The sequence below is a fragment of the Saimiri boliviensis genome, chromosome 6 (assembly GCF_048565385.1).
Source record: "Saimiri boliviensis isolate mSaiBol1 chromosome 6, mSaiBol1.pri, whole genome shotgun sequence".
Lineage (NCBI taxonomy): Eukaryota > Metazoa > Chordata > Mammalia > Primates > Cebidae > Saimiri > Saimiri boliviensis.
In genome coordinates this window covers 53745199-53762208 of record NC_133454.1, presented here as the reverse complement: position 1 = coordinate 53762208, position 17010 = coordinate 53745199, and the positions used below count along the sequence as shown (strand labels likewise).

At 43.2% G+C, this 17010-nt stretch overlaps 1 protein-coding gene across 2 annotated transcripts in view; it reads left to right on the top strand.

Annotated features, from left to right (window-relative positions):
• JAML (junction adhesion molecule like) overlaps positions 1 to 17010 on the top strand; it is a 40731-nt gene that overhangs the window by 8015 nt on the left and 15706 nt on the right. The window contains exons 2-4 of one of the 2 annotated variants that reach the window (XM_003923639.4): positions 10188 to 10250; positions 12822 to 12976; positions 14683 to 14908. In XM_003923639.4, the coding sequence (XP_003923688.3) occupies positions 10208 to 10250; positions 12822 to 12976; positions 14683 to 14908 (424 nt within the window). In that variant the 5' untranslated portion in view covers positions 10188 to 10207. The remainder of the gene's footprint in view (positions 1 to 10187; positions 10251 to 12821; positions 12977 to 14682; positions 14909 to 17010) is intronic. The other variant, XM_074400672.1, reaches the window with a different exon arrangement.

Sequence of the window (17010 nt, the reverse complement as noted above, 5' to 3'; positions counted from 1 at the left end):
GTTGATTTCTGACTATGGAGTTCTCAAAGTAAAAATCCCTTAAAAATCTTTTTATTACCAGATTTTAGCCAGGACAAATGGCCAATATTTCTGGCTTTTGAATCTTTACCTAAAGGTAACCTCCTATGTGAAATTAATAAGCCTTAAGTAAGGAGATGACTTAAACACAGACACACAAGGTGTCTCCAAAGAGATGGTAAGCAATTTACAAGATCTAGAATTGTCCCAAAGGTAACTCAGAGAAAAGAAAATTTCAAGACAGGAAATCAGGAGCTGTCCATGGAGGGAAAAAGAATCAATAAATGATTAAACCCCAGAAGACTCACTTTTGAAGCCAGGAATATGAACCCAGGCCACCAGTGTAAGAGGGCAAAGCCTTAGCAACTGAGCTACAGCAAGAGTCCTCAACCCCAGGGCAGTAGGCTGGTTCTTGTCCATGGCCTGTTAGGAACCAAACTGCACAGCAAGAGGTAAGCGGTGGACAAGCAAGTATTACCACCCGGGCTCTGCCTCCTGTCAGATCAGGGGAGGCATTAGATTCTCATGAAAGCATGAACCCTGCTGTGGACTGCACAGGTGAGAGATCTAGGTTTCCTTCTTCTTATGAGAATCTAATGCCTGGTGATCTAAGGTGGAACAGTTTCATCCCAAAATCACCCCCCACCTTCCCTGGTCTGTGGAAAAATTGTCTTCCATGAAACGGGTCTCTGGTGCCAAAAAGATTGGGGCCACTGAACTATAGTGGAAGGTGGCTGCTGTTATTTTTTTCCAGGAGGATTTTAGAGCATTTGCAAGCCTACAAAGGATTTTAACTGCTCAAGAGCACTTTCTAGGACTAGCCATGTTATTATTCCACATGCTTTTTTAAATTTAGCCTTGTTCTTTTAATGATGTACTCAGTTCCAGTAGTGACTCAGTCTAAAAACCTGTTAAAGTCCAGATAGTAATTTTCCAGATTTTTACCATATAAGCAAAAGGTATTTCCAGAAAGGGGTAGAGGAGGCATCTCCAAGACAGGCAGCTCTTGAACTCAAAGGGCTTACAATCTTAGGCGTGGAGGTAGAGAGCAGTGTCTTAATTAAGTGAGCACACAAATAAATAGATAATTAGACATAGTGGCCCATGCCCTAAAGGAAAGGTAGAGGTACTATTAAGACATGTGGCTTGGGGACCTGACCTGGGATGAATGGCTGAGGAGAGCTTTCCTAAGGAAACGACGTTTGACTTGAGATGTGGGCAATTTGAGTAGGTGTTAACTGGGTGAAGGCCTGAGCAAGGTGGATTGGAAGACCATTCAGTCAGGGGAAGCAGATTAATCTTGTTTTGACAAATAAAGTTCAGAGAAGCTTTGCTGTAAAATATTGCTTACTCTCCCAAATGTGGAGGAACAGCATAGTGTGGCAAAGATGCAGGCTCAGATCCAGAATGCCTGGGTTTGAATCCTTGTTCTGCCATTTGCTCTGTGTTCTTAATTGCCATTCTCTGCCTCAGGTTCCTCACCTGTACAACCTCATGGGGTTGTGGTGAGGCTTAAATGAGTTAATGTGTAAAGCACCCAGGGCGTGGCATTAACCTTCTCTGGTTTATTACATATCAACTACTGATTTCTAATGTGCTGCTCTATTAAGAATAAAAGTCTGATCTTTTAATATTGACAACAAGACCCAATGATTTCCCCAAATATCAAAGAGTTAGTTAAAGGAAGGTTTGAGCTCAAAAGAGCATTAAAAAAAATCTCTAAGTAATTTTTCTGCTAAAATCATCGCTCTGTCTTCAAGGAGGTCTCATGGTACATTTGAGTATGTACTGACAATGGGTATCTTCTATTCATGATATTCATGTTTCTTAGAATTTGTTTGAAGATGGTTTGGGTATGGCTCTGAGTGACTCAGGTTCAGTGCTGAGATTTGGAATCTTTTTAGGGTTACTGGCTCCCTCCTAGAACAGAGTGAAGCGAGGTTTCTGCAGGATGCCTTTAAGTTGATTTCAACTTAATGGTCACATTGGTAGCTATGAGCATTGATCCAGTATATGCCAGGCATTTTACCGGTGCTGTAGCACAGTAACGGGACACATGTATAAACAAGACATATATGGGGCTGCCCTTTAGAGTCTGCAGACTTGAGTTGGTGACAGACATAAATTAATCATTACTCTTCCATGCAGTTGGTGTGCTGCTGGGGGAATGTCCCACTGCTGAGTGCTGTTTTCTGGGCAGAGGAGGGAGCACAACCAACTTCCTGGGGAAGGCAACAGATGTCCCAGATGTGATGAACTAACATTAGGACATGCCATAAAGGAAGCTCTTTATAACCCTCATCCATGTACGTGTGGGGCAAAGTGGGTGGCATGGAGCAGGAATGGGGTTTTGGTCATGTTGAGAGGTCTATGTTTTCATTAGAGGGTCTTCTGTTGAATGGAAACTATGTGATTTCTGGTATATCTGGCTCCGTGTAATTATTATCCACACTGTTAAAATGAGGATCATAAATGGAAACCTAAGAGTTTCCAGTTCATTCTGAGTCATCATTTACCATTCTTAGGAAGGTAGAAGCTCAGAACCTGAAACCTTCCTCAAAGCCACAAACTCTGTTTCTGACTCTTAAGTTATCTAGATAAAGGATCTTCCATGGTAATGTTTTCTATTTTTCAAATCACTGTTATCTACATTACCCTATTTGATCATTTTAAAGTGTATTCAATCCCTTTTAATAGCAAGGAAACAGGCTCATCAAGATCAACTGACTTCTCTGTATAAGTGGGACCTAAGGTACAAACCTCTTTGAATAGCTTGACCCTGATTTTCCAGGTAGAGGATTTTGTTGATTGGAATGTGATTAAGGAATGTCTTAGGTAATCAATTTATACCAATCATAATGGCTACCATATGTGCCAGATGTCCCAGCAGAGCTGGGTGGGGTACCTTGCTGTTAATGCAAAAAAGAGATCTTTCCTCTTAGCAGACTGTGAGGTGGAATTCCTCCAGTGGCAGGGTGGCCGGGGGTAAAGACCACAGCTGAGATGCAATAGTAGGTGGGAACCCAAGACTGGTTGCATTGTAACTCCTTAGAGTCAGAGTTCTGTTTGGCTAAGAAAATTTGGGGGTATTATGTAGAACAGTGAATCCTTTTCCAGGGGCTGGTGAATGCAATGAAAGGAATACCACAGAGACAACATGCATATCAAACACATACTTTTGCCCAATGCACAGCCCAATTCTCATTCTAGCCACACTGTCCTGCCTTTAAAAAATTAAAAAGAAGATACTTAGCAGAGAATGCTGGGAAGATGGCCGCCTAAGAACAGCTCAGGACTTCAGCTCCCAGTGAAAGTGCAGAGGGTGAGTGGACGACGCATTTCCAGACGAACTCTTATTGCCCACAGACCAGGAGATACCCAGGCAGAGGGGTCGCCAGCGTCGCAGTCCCAGCCAGTGCGGCTGTTTTGGCCCCCGCGGGGCTGATTCCGCCCGCGCGGCTGCTGTGACCACTCCCTGTTGCTGTGGTTCTCCGTACAAAAGCCACTGGTCTGGGAGCCCTCTTAGCTGGCGAGCAGAGCCCTGAGATGGCAGAGTTGCCCATTCATCTGAAATAGCGAGTCAGGCCAGGAGACTCCTAGGCAAAAAATCCGCCAGGAGCCGGCGCCGCGGTTCGAGCGGACTCCGTGAGTCGCAGCACGGGAGATCCCGGCGCCTTTTCAACGCGGGGTCGTTGAACTTAAAAGACTCTGAGTCAGGGAAACAGGTGATCAGGCTCGGTTGGTCCCACCCCTCCACCCCCAACAACGAAAACAAAAACAGTAATTGGAAACCCTCTGGGTTGAGCCCTTCAAACCAAGCACAGCTGAACCGGGACGGTCCGGCTCGGTGGGGGAGGGGCTTCCGCCATTACTGAGACTCTCCACCACTATGGAGGCAGGCTGCCGTTGCCGAGGCAACTCGCCGTTGCCGAGGCAACCTGCCACAACAGAGAGAGTCTGCCATAACAGAGGCGGGACAGTTCTAACTACGCCCATATAAAAAGGACTACAGGGAAGAGCTCAGGGAAGCTGGGCGGAGCCCACAGCAGCTCAGCAAAGCCCCTGCGGGCAGGCAGTGGCTAGGCGTGCTGCTAGCTGGGCGGGTCAGGCCTGAAAGAAAAATCAAAAAAGGCAGTAGTGCAACGGAAACTCATAAAGCTCCAACTCCCTGGGACAGAGACAGACAACAGGTGGATAAACCCACAAAAATGGGAAGAAACTAGCGCAAAAAGGATGAAAACTCCCGAAACCAGAACACCTCTCCTCCTAAAAGTGATCACAACTCCTCACCAGCAAGGGAACCAGACTGGATGGAGAAGGAGGGTGATGAAATGACAGAATCAGACTTCAGAAGGTGGGTAGTAAGAAACTACAGTGAGCTAAAAGAACATGTTCTAACCCATCGCAAAGAAAATAGGAACCTTGAAAAAAGATTGGACGAACTGCTGACGAGAATGGACAGCATAGAGAGGAGTATAAGTGAATTGATGGAGCTGAAAAACGCAACACGAGAACTTCGTGAAGCATGCACAAGCTTCAACAGCCGAATTGACCAAGCAGAAGAAAGGATATCAGAGGTCAAAGATCAACTCAATGAAATAGAAAGAGAAGGCAAGAACAGAGAAAAAAGCGCAAAAAGGAATGAACAAAATCTTCAAGAAATGTGGGACTATGTGAAAAGACCTAATCTACGTCTGATAGGTGTACCTGAATGTGATGAAGAGAATGAATCCAAGCTGGAAAATACTCTTCAGGATATTATCCAGGAAAACTTCCACAACCTAGCAAGGCAGACCAATATTCAAATCCAGGAAATACAGAGAACACCACAAAGATATTCCTCAAGAAGAGCAACCCCAAGGCACATAATCGTCAGATTCACCAGGGTCGAAATGAAAGAGAAAATGCTAAGGGCAGTCAGAGAGAAAGGTCAGGTTACCCACAAAGGGAAGCCCATTAGACTCACAGCAGATCTCTCAGCAGAAACCCTACAAGCCAGAAGAGATTGGGGGCCAATATTCAACATCCTTAAAGAAAAGAACTTTCAACCCAGAATCTCCTATCCAGCCAAACTAAGCTTCATAAGTGAAGGAAAAATAAAATCCTTTGTGAACAAGCAAGCACTCAGAGATTTCATCACCACCAAACCTGCTCTACAAGAACTCCTGAAAGAGGCTCTACACATATAAAGTACCAGCCACTCCAAAAACACACCAAATGGTAAAAGAGCATCAACACAATCAAGAATCTGCATCAACTAAACAACAAAACAGCCAGGTAGCGTCAAAATGACAGCATCAAATTCACACATAACAATACTATCCCTAAATGTCAGTGGACTAAATGCCCCAATCAAAAGACACAGACTGGCAAATTGGATAAAAAGCCAAAACCCATCAGTGTGCTGTATCCAGGAAACCCATCTTACATGCAAGGATACACAAAGGCTCAAAATAAAGGGATGGAGGAAGATCTACCAAGCAAATGGAGAGCAAAAAAAGGCAGGAGTTGCAATTCTCATCTCTGATAAAATAGACTTTAAAGCAACAAAGATCAAAAGAGACAAAGAAGGACATTACATAATGGTAAAAGGATCACTGCAACAAGAAGAGCTAACGATCCTAAATATATACGCACCCAATTCAGGAGCACCCAGATACATAAGGCAAGTTCTTAATGACTTACAAAGAGACTTAGACTCCCACACAATAATAGTGGGAGACTTTAACACCCCATTGCCAATATTAGACAGATCAACCAGACAGAAAATCAACAAGGATATCCAGGACCTGAATACAGACCTGGAACAAGCAAACCTAATAGACATTTACAGAACTCTCCACCCCAAATCCACAGAATATACATTCTTCTCGGCACCACATCACACCTACTCTAAAATTGACCACACAATTGGCAATAAATCACTCCTCAGCAAATGCAGAAGAACAGAAATCATAACAAACAGTCTCTCAGACCACAGTGCAATCGAGTTAGAACTCAGAATGCAGAAACTAACTCAGAACCGCACAGCTTCATGGAAACTGAACAACTTGCTCTTGAATGTTGACTGGATAAACAATGAAATGAAGGCAGAAATAAAGATGTTCTTCGAAACCAATGAGAACGAAGACACAACATACCAGAATCTCTGGGACACATTTAAAGCAGTCTCTAGAGGAAAATATATAGCAATGAGTGCCCACATGAGAAGAAAGGAGAGATCTAAAATTGACACTCTATCATCAAAATTGAAAGAGCTAGAGGAGCAAGATCAAAAAAACTCAAAACCTAGCAGAGGACAGGAAATAACTAAGATCAGAGCAGAACTGAAGGAAATAGAGACACAAAAAACTCTTCAAAAAATCAATAAATCCAGGAGCTGGTTTTTTGAAAAGATCAACAAAATAGACAGACCACTAGCCAGATTAATAAAAAAGAAAAGAGAGAATAACCAAATTGATGCAATAAAAAACAATAAAGGGGATATCACCACAGATTCCACAGAAATCCAAACTATCATCAGAGATTATTACAAACAACTCTATGCACATAAACTAGTAAACCTGGAAGAAATGGATAAATTCCTGGACACCTGCATCCTCCCAAGCCTAAACCTGGAAGAAGCCGAAACCCTGAATAGACCAATAACATGGTCTGAAGTCGAGGCAGCAATAAAGAGCCTACCACCCAAAAAAAGCCCAGGTCCAGATGGGTTCACAGCTGAATTCTACCAGACATACAAAGAGGAGCTGATACCATTCCTTCTGAAACTATTCCAGACAATCCAAAAAGAGGGAATCCTTCCCAAATCATTTTACGGGACAAACATCATCCTGATACCAAAACCCGGCAGAGACTCAACAAGAAAAGAAAATTTCAGGCCAATATCCATGATGAACATAGATGCAAAAATCTTCAATAAAATACTGGCAAACCGATTGCAACAGCATATCAAAAAGCTCATCCACCATGATCAAGTAGGATTCATCCCAGGGATGCAAGGCTGGTTCAACATACGCAAGTCCATAAACGTAATTCACCACATAAACAGAACCAAAGACAAAAACCACATGATTATCTCAATTGATGCAGAGAAGGCTTTCGACAAAATTCAACAACACTTTATGCTAAAAACCCTCAATAAACTAGGTATTGACAGAACGTATCTCAAAACAATAAAAGCTATTTACGACAAACCAACAGCCAATATCATACTGAATGGGCAAAAACTGGAAGCATTCCCTTTGAAATCTGGCACTAGACAAGGATGCCCTCTCTCACCACTCCTATTCAATATAGTACTGGAAGTTCTAGCCAGAGCAATCAGGCGAGAAAAAGAAATAAAGGGTATCCAAATTGGAAAGGAGGAAATCAAATTGTCTCTATTTGCAGATGACATGATTGTATATCTGGAAGACCCCATCATCTCAGCCCAAAGTCTCCTGAAACTGATAAACAACTTCAGCAAAGTCTCAGGATACAAAATCAACATGCAAAAATCACAAGCATTCCTATACACCAGTAATAGACTTCAAGAGAGCCAAATCAAGAACGAACTGCCATTCACAATTGCTGCAAAGAGAATAAAGTACCTAGGAATACAACTAACAAGGGACGTAAAGGACCTCTTCAAGGAGAACTACAAGCCATTGCTCAACGAAATAAGAGAGGATACAAACAGATGGAGAAACATTCCATGTTCATGGTTAGGAAGAATCAACATCGTGAAAATGGCCATACTGCCCAAAGTAATTTACAGATTCAACGCTATTCCCATCAAGCTACCAATGACCTTCTTCACAGAACTGGAAAAAAACACCTTAAACTTCATATGGAACCAAAAGAGAGCCCGCATAGCCAAGTCAATTCTAAGCAAAAAGAACAAAGCAGGAGGCATCACACTACCGGACTTCAAACTATACTACAAGGCTACAGTAATCAAAACAGCATGGTACTGGTACCAAAACAGAGATATAGACCAATGGAACAGAACAGAGGCCTCAGAGGAAATACAACATACCCACAACCATCTGATCTTCGACAAACCTGACAAAAACAAGCAATGGGCAAAGGACTCCCTGTTTAATAAATGGTGTTGGGAAAACTGGCTAGCCATGTGCAGAAAGCAGAAACAGGACCCCTTCCTGACACCTTACACCAAAATTAACTCCAGATGGATTAAAGACTTAAACATCAGACCTAATACCATAAAAACCTTAGAAGAAAATCTAGGCAAAACCATTCAGGACATAGGTGTAGGCAAGGACTTCATGACCAAAATGCCAAAGGCAATGGCAACAAAAGCCAAAATAGACAAATGGGACCTAATCAAACTCCACAGCTTCTGCACGGCAAAAGAAACAGTCAGTAGAGTGAATCGGCAACCAACAGAATGGGAAAAAATGTTTGCAGCCTACCCATCTGACAAGGGGCTGATATCCAGAATTTACAAAGAACTAAAGCAGATCTACAAGAAAAAAACAAACAAGCCCATTCAAAAATGGGCGAAGGATATGAACAGATACTTTACAAAAGAAGACATACAGGAGGCCAACAAACATATGATAAAATGCTCATCATCACTGGTCATCAGAGAAATGCAAATCAAAACCACATTGAGATACCATCTCACACCAGTAAGAATGGCGATCATTAAAAAATCGGGAAACAACAGATGCTGGAGAGGATGTGGAGAAATAGGAACACTTTTACACTGTTGGTGGGAATGTAAATTAATTCAACCATTGTGGAAGACAGTGTGGCGATTCCTCAAGGACCTAAAAATAGAAATCCCATTTGACCCAGCAATCCCATTACTGGGTATATATCCAAAGGATTATAAATCATTCTACTACAAGGACACGTGCACACGAATGTTCATTGCAGCACTGTTTACAATAGCAAAGACCTGGAACCAACCCAAATACCCAACGATGATAGACTGGATAGGGAAAATGTGGTACATATACACCATGGAATATTACGCAGCCATCAAAAACGATGAGTTCACGTCCTTTGTAGGGACATGGATGAACCTGGAAACCATCATTCTCAGCAAACTGACACAAGAGCAGAAAATCAAACACCGTATATTCTCACTCATAGGTGGGTGTTGAACAATGAGAACACATGGACACAGGGAGGGGAGCACTACACACTGGGGTCCGTTGGGGGGAAATGGGGGAGGGGCGGGGCGGTGGGGAGGTGGGAAGAGATAGCATGGGGAGAAATGACAGATACAGGTGAGGGGACGGAAGGCAGCAAACCACACTGCCATGTGTGTACCGATGCAACAATCTTGCATGTTCATCACATGTACCCCAAAACCTAAAATGCAATTAAAAAAAAAAGAAAAAAAAAAGTAAAAAGAAAAAGAAAAAGGAAAAGTTCACCATGGGCCAGGCACAGTGGCTCACGCCTATAATCCTAGCACTTTGGGAGGCTGAGGTGGGAGGATCCCTTGAGCCCAGGAGTTTGAGACCAACTCGGGCAACACAGTGAGACCTCTCTACTACTACTACTACTACTAAAAAAAAAAAAAAAAAAAAAAAAAATAGTAAGCATGGTGTGACATGCCTGTAGACAACTACTCAGGAGGCTGACGGAGAAACATTGCTTGAGCCCTGGAGATCACATCATGGCACTTCAGCCTGGGCAACAGAGTGAGATTCTGTTTCTGTTCCCCACCTCTCCCTCCCTAAAGACTAGTGATTCTAATTTAGGCGGAGAGATGGGGGGAAATTTCAGGCTGGATATCCTGTAATTTTTTGTTTGTGTGAAACACACAGGTAGTGGAACGTCTAGGGTTGTACTCTCAAGGGCATCCTGCAATCATTTGCTTTTTTTCTCTTGAAAAGCAACTTTCATCTAATCTTTCCTTACAGCCAATCTAAAGTAGCCCCCAAGTGACTCTCCAAAGACGACTTTGTTTCATCATAGCACTTTTGACATCTGGTATTTTCTTATTCATTCATTCATTTGCTTCGTTTACCCCACCTCTTGCCACATATAAACTGCAAATGAGCTGGGACCTCGTCTGTCTTTATTGTTCAGTGCTGCATACCAGTGTCTCAAACAGAGGCTGCTCCATATAGTCCTTCACTATTGGTTTTTTCAATTAATGAACTTCTCTTGACATGATTTTCTGAATTTTGTTCTTTTATCTTAAGATTGGAAAGTTGAGAGCAGCATGTTTTGCCCACTGAAACTCATCCTGCTGCCAGTGTTACTGGGTAAGTAGAAGCCAAGGGATTGAGCAGGGTATTTGATTTCTTCTAAGTTCTGTGCATTGTTAAAAGCCAATTTTATATATGTTCAATTCCTCTGGGTTTTTTGAAGATAGAAACCCTAAGGTGGAACTTCACAGTTTTGCTAAAGCAGCTGTTTTTGAAGCCAGTTAGCTTATGGTTTCTTGGGAAGCTGAATCTTCCTGTTTCCATTTGAAACTGAATGCTTTTGGGTCCTAAAGGGTATTCTGCGACTCTCTTACGTAATAAAAGGAAAGTTTCTCTGTGGCATTCCTGCACTTTAAATTGTTATCTTTAAAACCACAGTTCGTCTTTGATCAGGAACGGAAATTACTGATGAGACCCAGAGCTGTTTTCATGCTACTGCCACGCCAGCCTCCTTGCGCTTCCTCAAACACACTGCGCTCTTGACCACTTTGTGGTGCTTTTCTTTGCCTGGGACTTTCCTCTTAACACTTCATCCCAGCAAGTCCGCCCAAGACTTCCTTATCCTTCAGGTTTCCCCTTACGCTCCATTTCCTTCTGAGGAGCCTGACCTGACCATCTCCTCTGAGCAGATGAGTCTCCTGTTTACCCCTCCACCTAAGGGCTGCTTCTTGTTGCTCATCTCCGTTGCTTCCTAAATTTTCATTCTTCTCCCTCATGCCGTTTTCTTTATCCTATGGACGTAGTTCTGGAAGGAGAAGAAATTAATCAGTGCTCTGCTCTCATAGCCTTTTATTTTTTTTTCTTTATTATTATTTTTTGAACTGTGGACAGTGATTTAAACCCTGACTCAGCAAAGTACACAACAGGGTTGCCTTTGCGCCTATTCCAGGAAATACAGAGTGTACACAAACATGCACACATGCACACATACACACCAAAATGGTGTGCATTAGAGAATTTTTCTCAGAGAAGCAGGGTTGGCTGGGTGTGGTGACTCATGCCTATAATCCAGCACTTTGGGAGACCGAGGCAGGCTGATCATGAGGTCAGGAGATCGAGACCATTCTGGCTAACACAATGAAACCCTGTATCTACTAAAAATATGAAATAAAGTAGCTAGGTGTGGTGGTACGCACCTGTAGTCCCAGCTACTATGGAGCCTGAGGCAGGAGAATCGCTTGCACCCGGGAGGCAGAGGTGGCAGTGAGCCAAAATCTTGCCACTGCACTTCAGGCTGGGTGACAGAGCGAGACTCCATCTAAAAAAAAAAAAAGAGAGAAGAAGCAGGGTTATAATGATCTCAGAAGGTATTTAGACATTTTCCCAGAGGTCTGTGGAGCAGCCTGTGGGTTTTTGCCCTCCGATCCAGAGAGCTACCAGTCCAACCCCTGTATGTGGTAGCTTGGTGGCACTGGGGGCTTTGTAGTTCTTTTGAGGAGCGGTTTTCCTTTCTTGCAGAAAGTCGCGTCTTCTTCAGCTGTGTCTCTGCTAAGATTACCCTTCAAACATCAGTTTCTCTTTGCTTTGGTTGCTGTTGTTGCTTCCTAGCAGTTCTTCATTTAATTCTACGCACAGTGTTCTTAATATTAAATTTGCTTGTTACGCTTTCAACCACACGTGGAGTTGCTCAATTCTTCCTTACAGGAAAATTCCAAATATTTGTTGGAGCTGCTTTTGATTTCTTTCAAAATAATTCCCTCTGAAGGGTTTAGAGTTGATGTTTTCTTTTGTGTCCTCCTCGCTGTGTGAGCCTGCTGTTGGGCAGGAAGTTAACTCTCTTTTCTCGGGGAAACAGCTTGGATGAAAAGACTGGCACATTTTCTGTTCATTCCCATCAGTTGGCTCTTCTCTGACATGAACTGGGCAGCATCTAAATGTGTCTTTCTTCATTTTGTTGTCTTTTTGCATAGAGCGTATCTTGTGAAAAGAGAAATATCCATGTAATGGTTTTCTCTTGTAGTGACCTTTTGAAATTGCTGGAGCAACATAGAGATAATCGACAGGGGTCCCTGGGTGAAGCACCTAGAGGCTGGGAAGCTGATGGCAAAGCTGGAGGGTGAGGCAGGGAGAGGACAAACACGGTGCAAATGCGGGAGGGGAGCTGTGCTCTGTAAGGACCTGACTGCAGCCAGAATCAGCCAGCAAATGCAGAGATAAGCTTTTGTAAAGACACTAAAAGAAAGGGAAAAGAGGAAGTAAAGAAAAGATCCCTTTTTAGATAGGGAACCAGTTGGAGACTTAAGAGCAAGGAACATTCCATTTCCTGTTTGTGGTAAGTGGATGTGGGTGAGTAAATTGGTATTCAGAAAGGAGATCACTAATCAGAAAGGAGAGACTTCCGGGTTTCCCTTCTTTAGAAAGGTTCCGGCAAAGCAGAAGGGACTAGATAGGAGGAGAGAGCCAGAAAGCCTTTGTTGTAGTATGAAGATTGCAGAACCTTTCTGATGAGTCGTACAGGTACCTAGAGGACAGGAATGCCACACTGCCTTTGAACATGGGACCTCTGAGGACTTTGTCTCTGTTGCATCATCCAGGGAGAGGGGTGTTTAGTACCCCATGATTGAAATTGATTTTTGTTGTTGAGGGTATTTGTCTAAATGATATGTCCTCTTACCTTTGACTCTATAGATTATTCCTTGGGCCTGAATGACAAGATTGTTTCCTCCCCTGAGCTAACAGTCCATGTGGGTGATTCAGCTCTGATGGGATGTGTTTTCCAGAGCACAGAAGACAAACGCATGATCAAGGTAGACTGGATGCTCTCATCAGGAGAGCACGCCAAGGTAACTCAGGGAAACATCGCTGTGTAGTAGAAGCCCCTGACTGATGGTGTCAGGACAGAGTGGTATGAGTCAGGCATCAGGTGCCACCAGGAGGTGTTGCAAGGGTGGGGGTTGGAGCTTATCAGAACTGGGCCTCCTCCTTGCTCAGCCACTTGGCTGTGTTATCAGCTGGGCAAGTAAGTTACTCGATTTTGCTGATCTTAGCCTCCTGAGCTGTGAAAAGGAAGGCAATTACAATAATGGTAATGCTTACCTTTCACTAAGAGTAATGCTTACCTTTCAAGTAGTTAACGGGCTAATGGGAGACACACACATGAAACGGGAGGTTCCTCGCTCTTGCACATGACATTCTTTTAGTTTCCTTCCTTCATCTCTACCCTTTGTTAAGAGGCAGAAGTGGGTGAGAAGGGTGAATTCCTGGGTTCTAGAAATGAGAGCTCTGACCTAGATGTACGAACCATACCACAATGATCTTTTTTTGAGGTGGGAAGGAGGACAGATTCTTTCAGTGTTTCACTGCCCCATTTATGTAGTGGAAGTCATCTCCTTTGTGGCTGCTTAAAGTGTTGGGATTAGTAGTGGTTAGGTGAGGGTCTTTCATGGAGCTCTTTGGAGTGGGGAACAGTGTATTAAGCCTCATCAGAGAGTCTGTATAGATTCTCAAATATCAGGATCATTTGTGAAAAACGTCCCAAGTAGTTTGTTAATAACATAAAGTCCCAATGTTTGCAAATAAAATATTGTTTTTGTAGCTCAGAGCATATTCCCTGTTGTCCCTATAATGCTACCTCTCACTCAACTTTTTATTGCCCTTTAGTTTTATAAGAAGGATAGGCCCATGGTGTAAGTAAAAATAAGAATTGCTGCTGGGTGTGGTGGCTCACACGTGTCATCCCAGCACTTTGGGAGGCTGAGGCGGGTGGATCACGAGCTCAAGAGTTCGGGACCAGCCTGGGCAACATGGCAAAACCCATCTCTACAAACAACAACAACAACAACAAAAAAAAACCCCAGAAATTAGCTGGCTACGGTGGCATGTACCTGTAGTTCCAGCTACCTGGGAGGCTGAGGTGGGAGGATCACCTGAGCCCAGGAGGTCGAGGCTGAAGTGACCTATGATTGTGCCTCTGTAGTCCAGCCTGGGCGACAGGAAAACAAGACAAAAACAAAAACAAAAACAAAAGAATTCCCCAGGGTCCAGCCTGTGAGCATTCCCTGTGGATGAGTCCTTCTTTTGTGTTACGATGCTGCCGGGAGGAGGATAGAAATGAGAGGAATGGCAGCCAGCCGGCCATCCCTAGAATTCTCACACCAACACCACCCACGGCGCTAGTGAAAATAGATCATGCATTTGAATGCCATCTAATCTGGGGCTGTGGCAGAAAATAGAGTGAAAATTTGAGATGGTTTTCAAAAGTTGTAAGTTTAAAATGGTAGAGTGATCTTCAGAGTGGGTGCTGTATTTTACCTTAAACTGTAAGAAATAAAATGTGGACCGTATTTCTCCATTTGTCTTTGTAGAAAGTGAGTCGCAGAGCTTGTGCAGGTTAGACCGTTGCCTGGCACGTTATTAACTGGGTACCAAGTGCTTTCGGATCATGATCATGATGCTGGCTCTGCTGCCTCCGCGTAACAGAGCCTTTGGGATCCAGGCTCCTCGGTCTGGCACCTGTTTTGATTTTTTCCAACACTGTTTTGCCCTTCAGGATGAATATGTGCTGTACTATTACTCCAATCTCAGTGTGCCTACAGGGCGCTTCCAGAGCCGCGCATCCTTGGCGGGGAACATCTTATGTAATGATGGTTCTCTCCTGCTCCAAGATGTGCAAGAGGCTGACCAGGGAACCTATACCTGCGAAATCCGCCTCGAAAGGGAGAGCCGGGTGTTCAAGAAGGCGTTGGTGCTGCACGTGCTTCCAGAGGAGCCCAAAGGTACACAAATGCTTACTTAAAGAGGGCCAAGGGGCAAGAGATTTTATGTGCAGGACGCAAGGAAACTGATTTTCTTGAGCAAATGCCTGCCTTTCAGCTAAGTACTTACCACAGACTGAATCTTCAATAAATGATCACAATTATTTCAGTTGATAAAAATAAGTTATTTTATTAAATACAATATTTATAGTTATTTTATTATTACTTTAAACATACTTTCTCCTCACAAAAGCCCTGTGAAGGATATTTTGTTCACATATGTGTCCAAATATGCTTTGGACACGTGTTTATTAAATGGCGTAACTAGCACTCGAACCCTGGCACCTCTGACAACAAAGTCCATGTTCTTTTTACTATGCCCTGATACCTTTCATCAGTTATCCACATTGATGCTACAGCTGTATTTTATAGGTACACTATGTTAGGTGTTCTTGGGGGTATAAAAGAAATGAGCAGGCCAGGCACAGTGGCTCATGCCTGTAATTCTAGTATTTTGGGAGCCTGAGGCAGGAGGACTACTTGAGTCCAGGGGTTCAAGGCTGCAGTGAGCTATGATGGCACCACAGCATTCTAGCCTGGGTGAAGGAGCAAGAATCTAAGAAAAAAAAAAAAAAAAAAAAAAAGAAAGAAAGAAAAAGAAAAAGGCTGAGTGTGATGGTTCATGCCTGTAATCCTAGCACTTTGGGAGCCCAAGGTGGGAGAATCACTTGAGGCCAGTTTGAGACTAGCTTGGGCAACATAGCAAGACCCTGTGTCTACAAAACAAACAAACAAACAAAAAAGCTGGGCATGATGGCACACGACTGTGGTCTCAGGTACTGGGGAGACTGAGGTGAGAGGATCACTTGATCCCAGGAGGTGGCGGCTGCAGTGAGCTGTGATTGTACCACTGCACTCCAGCCTGGGTGACAGAGAAAGACCCTGTCTCAAGAAAGAAAGAAAGAGAGAAAGAGAGAAAGAAAGAGAAAGAAAGAAAAAGGAGCGCTGGGTAGGGCATCTCTGAAAAAAGGCATAATAAAAAAAAAAAAAAGAAAAAAAGGAGCAGATGTTTCCAACTCTTCTTTACACTTTATTTTCCCCTTTGTAAGTGGAAGGAATGGCTTCAGTAGATGGGTGGTTTTAAAATTCGTGCTCTGTAGAACCTTAAGCTCCAAAGAACATGAAGGGTAAGAGCAGGGCAGGGGGCTGGTAGCAGACATGCCTGCTCAGATAGGACCCCAGGGTCCTGCCTGTGTTACAGTCAGTCCTTTTCCTTTTTCCTGTTGTATTCATTGTGCTGCCAGGTAAGATTTTATGTGAATAAGGATTCCTGTGCTTGCAAGCAGTTTGAAAGAGAGAGCATCAGCTGTAGTGGCCTGAGTCATTTAGAAAGTTTTTTTTGCTGCTTTGACTGGGTATTAGTTGAAAGAAATGGAGCTGAGACTGTAACCAAAGGAGGTATTATGCTTCCAGAAAAATCTCCAAAGAATTGCAAGCAACTATAGAAGCTGTTTTATTCAGCTCTAAGGGAAAGGGTTGAGAGACTCAACCAGTTAGCCTGAAAGCTGCAGATAAGATTCTTCCTCCAGAAGAATATGGAGACACCAAAGTAGTTCTGGATGACAGGGATCATTTCTTATTTAGAGATGGTGGCATTCTTGGAAAGTATATAGACCGAAATAAATCACTACTGAAAGGGCCTCATGTGAAGCTACTCATTCCACTGGAGTTCTGAAATCTTTCATCATGTAAAAGATTTCCCTGTCTGTCTTTTATAATAAACTAATGATATTCAAACTAACATTAGTCAGTGTCTCTAAAATTTAGTTTTGCTTATTGATATAAACACTTACAAATAAAAATACATACATGAAAGTAAAGGTTTGCAAGCCACAGAACTAGAAGCTTTCTTTGAGAGTGTGGAATAGGAGGAACAGTCTCTGACCCCAGAAAAGCTTGCAATGTAGTTAGGGAACTAGAATCTGGGGCCATTTCCTGCCTGAAGCTCGCTTAGGTCCTTAGCATCCAGCTTTATTAATGAGCTCCTCTGGTGCACCCTGCTTTCCTCTCTTATGACACCCATCATACCCATTCACTTGTGTCTTCCCTGCTTGCCTGGCACA